Source organism: Ictalurus furcatus, chromosome 3 (genome assembly GCF_023375685.1).
Source record: "Ictalurus furcatus strain D&B chromosome 3, Billie_1.0, whole genome shotgun sequence".
Lineage (NCBI taxonomy): Eukaryota > Metazoa > Chordata > Actinopteri > Siluriformes > Ictaluridae > Ictalurus > Ictalurus furcatus.
In genome coordinates, this window is record NC_071257.1 from 11638106 (window position 1) to 11644105 (window position 6000).

A 6000-nucleotide genomic window follows, 5' to 3' on the forward strand; every position below is an offset into this window, starting at 1 on the left:
CATTCTTTTTTCATATAAATATATAATATGTAATAAATGCATATTATATAAATTTATACATATACATTATTGTAATATATATATATATATATATATATATATATATATATATATATGTGTGTGTGTGTGTGTGTGTGTGTGTGTGTGTAATTAATAGATATTAATTATATTGTTAAATATGATATTATATATTCGAAAATTATTATAATATTTAATTATTATTTCAATATGGAGCACGATAATTACGGCTATAATTCTAGTCATTATCTTGCCGTCCTGTGTGGTATGTTGCATGTGTGGGACTCAGGGTTCTGTGATGTCCATCTTTTGTATTGGAAGTAAAGCTGATGTCTCAGTCTCCTCACATAAACACACCACTCACTCACTGTCAACTCTGCAATCTGGGCCTATAACTAACACACACACACACACACACACAACCTAAAGTAACTAAAACCTGTGGCCAGTGATAGCTGAGCATTTACACAAGGCTGAGATTTTAAATCCCAGGACCATCAAGTTCCTTCTGTTGAGCTGTTGTATGATGACTGACCTCAACTTCAAATCTTGAAGAAAAAAAATTCTTAAGCTTTTCTGTTTGGATCTGAATGTGTGGAATTTGCTACTATTTTTTCTTCTTCACAAAAGACAATGAGAATGCAGCAATAATGAGCCTAGGAAAAGAGGACAATGAGATACACCCCATGTGTATTTTGTACTTTAAACGACACAAGTGGATTATGGCTTAGGGGAAAGGCAAGGGGCCACTTTTGAACTATATGCTTAGAGACATTCCAGCTTTATTGAACATTTAATTGCACTGACATACCACTTTTTCTCTCAAAACTCAGGACGAAAATGATTAACAAAGCGAAATGAAAACTCGTAGAAACACATTTTGTGCTCCAGCAGATAGACAAGCATCACTTTTTACCAATTCAGTTAAACATTGTACCTGCATGTCCACGGCAAGTTCTGGGCGAGACACTGTATGACAGCAAAAACACTTGTTCTCAACTGTGCGCTTTCTCAACTTTGTAACTGACACGGAAAAACACAAGCGCCTCAGCAGGAGTTCTTCAGTTACTACGGTAGCTCATAGGCAGACCACAAAATCTATTTCATAGACTATTATTCAAGAGGACACTCGGTTAAGTCAGGTGAATTATTTTTGATTTAAGGTTTGCTACTGACGATACGAACTCCTCTCGGTGTTCCTGAGCGTTGGCGATTTTTCTCTTGCATGTCATTTTTCTCTCTGATTTTATTCCCCATAAAGACATGTGGCCTGATGCTTCATAAAGCATTTACAGTCAGTCTGCAAGAAGAAAAGACTGTGCTTGGACAAGTGATATATAAACCACATTAACTACTGCATAAAGTCGACAGCGGAGAAAAGGATGAAAGGCTTCAATAAAGAATTGGAAAGGAGCCCCTTGGTGCATTGCTACTCCAAATTACCAGCAGTTAAGCACTGTCAGTTTGCCAGCAATTCCCATGACAGATTTCAGCACATTCAGGGTTTAAAAACAGTCAAATGTACTATAAATCAAACCGGGACTTTGCCAACTTAATGCTATGCCACTGTCACAAGAAGTCAAAAGTGCTGTTTTTTCACTCCATGATTAACAATAAAGAAGAAAAACGCCCAATTCTGCTGCACTGTCAGTGGAGTCTTTTCTCTCAGATATGACTTTAGTCAGATAGACTGCACTGTTTAACCACTTTAAATATTTCTCTTTTAATTTTATTGTGTGCTTCTTACCAGTATTACATTGCTGGATGGAGTCTAAATCTACCAATTAATATACGGCCTGTCATATATCTACAACCACTCCGATTAGACGTGTTTAATGCCCTGTAAATTAGGTTCATTTAAACAGTTCAGGCATCCAAGAAGAAGAAGAAGAAGAAGAAAAAATGCATTAGCGATGTTAATTATTCAAGTTCTCCCAAAGGCAATGTAGTGCCAATACGATCCTGATATAACGCACAGAGCTGCATTTAAACACTCTTAACACTTGATCAGATCTGCCTTCAGGACAGTTCAAGTCCCATCTCAGCATTGTAATAACTTTTACACGACTAAATCAGGATATGCGGTGTAAAATTAGCCTAACTTTTCGGGTACTAGAAATCATTTGGGACAAAATGCCTTCAGGAGGCGTTATTAAATTCATACAGGGGATTTTTATGTTTATTTTTTTAATTTTTAAGAGAGTGTTGTGATAGGCTAAATGTCACAAGGTACATTTTTGTATGAGTGCACTGTGCAGGGTGGGTTTTTTATTTTGTATTTTGTTTTTTTGTTTTTTAAATCCTATTTGATTTCTGACGTCACAACACGGGTTTGATCCATTCTCCACAGGTTCTGCTTAACTCCTAACTTGAATGTCAAGCTGTGTGAACAAACTTGAGGAAAGATTTTAGGGGTTAGACATGCAATACCTGACCAAAACACATCGGATAAAGTAGCCTACTGGATCATAATAGGAAAATGACCCACTCCCAAAAAAAAAAAGGTGGATGGCAATCAAAAGCCACGAATGGCAAGTGGCTGGACGCATAAGGCTCGGACACACACACACACACACACACACACACACACACACTCCTTCACTCTCACACAGCTATTCATCCACTACTATTCCCACATCTCAGGCTATACCCTCATCGCTGACATGGTTACCTTCATCGAGGAGGCGCTCGAGGTGGTTGAAGATGCCGCAGAAGTTGGGCAGGCTGCTCATCAGCTTCTTATCGTTCATGAGCTGCATCAGATAGTCTGGGCTCGGCTTCGGTTTCTCCTTCGTTTCCATTTCCCCCACCATATTCCAAGAAATCACAGCTGACGCCCCAGGATACACCGATTTCTAACCCAGATAGGTTCTCGTGTAAATATTCAACAGACAGAAGTAGAAAAAGGAGCGCTGAAGGAGAGCAAGTGTTCGTCGCACTTCAGGAGACTCGAGTGTGGTGGAGAAAAGCTGCTGTTTCCTGTCAGTCTTCTCCTCTCAAACCGACACCGTTATTATTCTGCTGGCAAAAAAAAAAAAAAGATAACAATAAACAACCTAATGCAAGCATATAAAAATAAAAACGTACACGAGGGCACAGAGGTAGGCCGAGCTAGTGTTTTTGTTTTATTTTGTTTGTTTGTTTGGTTTATTTGCTCGATAAATTCCACAAGTTACTCAGAAAAAGAAAGGCAACTCCCGGCCGCGCGGCGCTCTGCTGAGATTTCAGATGATTTGTCCTTTACTTCCTTTTTTACGCGACAGTTTGGAAGCGATGAGTGACTCTCTCTCTCTCTCTCTCTCTCTCTCTCTCTCTTTGAGTCCCCCACGGCTTCCTGTGTGTAACGTGTGCGTGTGTGTGTGTAAAATGAGTCTAGTTCCAGTTGTCTCGCTGTCTGTCTTGCTCGCAATAACGGAGCTTCTTCACCGGGACTGGCGCGCGCTCCTCTGTCAGCGTTCAGCTCAGTCTGCGCTGCCAGGACTCGCCAGCACGGTCACGTGACCGCGTCGCACGCCCGCGTCCCTCCGGCCCGAAAGAACGCGCGCTCCCGAGCCGAGGGTGGGAAGAGTTGACGTGCACATACACACACACTATACACACACACTATACACATACACACACACACACACTATACACATACACACACACACAGCACCGTGGCTCAGTTTGTCATATATTACATGATAACTGACTCACATCAGACATTTTCAGACATTTATTGTCATAAATTACAGTCTCTGTAAAAATATATGTAAACGGTAATGCACTTCTCTCTCTCTCTCTCTCTCTCTCACACACACACACACACACACACACACACACACACACACATATGGAACCACACAGTAGTTATGAAATGAGTTGCTATGAACTGGATGTTACACTGTACGCATTTACCCTTGGAGACCTTCACTCCATCAGCACTCTCACATGACCAGTCATCTCTAATAAGTTATCTGTTTCTGATTTATATACAGAACATATTAATATTATGCACATAGTGAGTGAACTTACATTAAGAGCTACATTTAGTCATGCAGTAATAAGTGTTATAGCTAACTTAGGCCTTGCATTATTATAGCCTACACTTTACCTGGCTGCTACAGCAATAACGGCTATGTCCATATATGGTATACACTGTCTGCTGAATACTATGTCATAGTATGTCATGTTTACATTTACAGCATTTTTTATGATATTTTTATTCTTTTTGCACTACCTGTTATATGTGGCACTTCTGCACTAGAACTGTGTCCTGGTCGGGATCATACTGTCACATACTGTGCCCGTTGTCCTGTTTTAGTGGTTACTGTACTGTCTTGTGTTGTTTGCACACGTGTGCACGTGCACTTGATGTAGAATGTGTAGGTCTTATTTAGTTCTGTGTCGTCTCATGTAGTTAGTGTGTTGTTTTATATAGCACCATGGTCCTGGGGGAACCTTGTTTCGTTTCACTGTGTACTGTACCAGCTGTATATGCTTGACTTCCATCACGTGTCTAAACGTGCCAATTTTCAATTGATCAAACCTTGTATTTATACTCAGGCATCTTCATGGGGAATGGAAAAACTTTTTACTCAGTTAACCATGTTTTTTTTTTTTTTATTTTGTAAACACTTTCACTAATATATATCTTTGCAAATTGTACAGTATACTATCAGTGTTAACAAAAGCTGATAAAAATCAACTTAACAGGAAATGAATGAGCTTTTCAAATTTGAGATGTATATTGTTTTTACTATTTGTTATTTTTTCCTACTCCAGTCCCTGATTTATTAAAGTAAGTACATTTTTAATTGTAGTGCGGTATTTAACCACTCTCTCACCTCTGATCACATAGACCTCATGCCGACAGACCATGCAGTTGTATCCTTTTGGCAAACTGCATGGGAATGTCTACGATACTGTGAGAATGTGAGAAAAGAGAGACAAAGTGTGATAGAGTAAATGCCAGGGAACATCAGAATGAATCATGGTGAATATGGAGCATTTATCTCAATGGAGAACTTCCAGAGAAAGGTGCTAAGCACTGGGCATAGAGGCTTACTAAGGCACAGTGAATGGGCCCTGCTAGTTCAATGTTGGTACAGACTCTGTTCCTCGCTTTGAATGAACTAAAGGGGAACTTTATACAGAGGTAGAACAGGCAAGCAAATGAATGATTAAAAAAAATGAGTTAGCATTCCTTCTAAGACTGTGTAATAATTACATATGTAATCATTGTAAAGAAATATTTAGGGTTTTTTTTTTTATCTCAATGTTTTCTTTTCTTTCAAACAACTTAAACATCCCAGTGTTGCTCAGATATTAAAATAATCTCTATGTCTGTGCTAACTTGTAATTATTTTTTACTCAGCTCAATTCTTTCAATGTAAGCAAGTTATGCATTTTAGATGAAACAGATAGTTTTACAGTTTTGTCCAATATATAATCCTAATCTTGTAATTTATATAACTAAATATTTTAGAAATGATGCAGTATTTCTATCATAGTGCACTAATCATTTCAGATATGTTAAATCTGCAAAAATAAACACACAGTAGACATGAGTTACAAATGCTTCAAATCCCTTCATTAGTACAGGTTTGTATATGCACGTTAATTGGCCTAATGTTTTCTCCCTTCTTTTGTTATGCAAAATGTTTCCCATGCTCAGAGCTGCTTGGCTTTTAGAAAATGGCTGCAAAAACAATCGTTCCAGTCTCTGTTTGATTTCACATATTGGCCCATCAGTTGCTTTCACGTGAATGAAAAAAGGAAAGAAAGCAGTGGCAGTGTTTTTAGAAAGTGCTGGAAAACAAAGCCGAAGAGAATGTGTGAAAGGGTCTGTGAGGTTAGGGGAAGGAGGGCAAGCAGCCCAGTCCCTGACGGCACGGAAACAAATCACCGTTAAGAACAGGAAGGGATTGTCCAGGTCCTGCCCAGCACCTTTTCATCTTTTGTAGGGCCTGCCGCTTTCTCATGCAGATCGCCTTGGATGAG

General features: G+C 39.1%; 1 protein-coding gene across 3 annotated transcripts in view; it reads right to left on the reverse strand.

Annotated features, from left to right (window-relative positions):
* LOC128605387 (KH domain-containing RNA-binding protein QKI-like) overlaps window positions 1-3464 on the reverse strand; it is a 77154-nt gene extending 73690 nt beyond the window's left edge. For all 3 annotated transcript variants that reach the window (XM_053620780.1, XM_053620779.1, XM_053620781.1), the window contains exon 1: window positions 2690-3464. In XM_053620780.1, the coding sequence (XP_053476755.1) occupies window positions 2690-2831 (142 nt within the window). In that variant the 5' untranslated portion in view covers window positions 2832-3464. The remainder of the gene's footprint in view (window positions 1-2689) is intronic.
* Between the last annotated feature and the right edge of the window lie 2536 nt (window positions 3465-6000).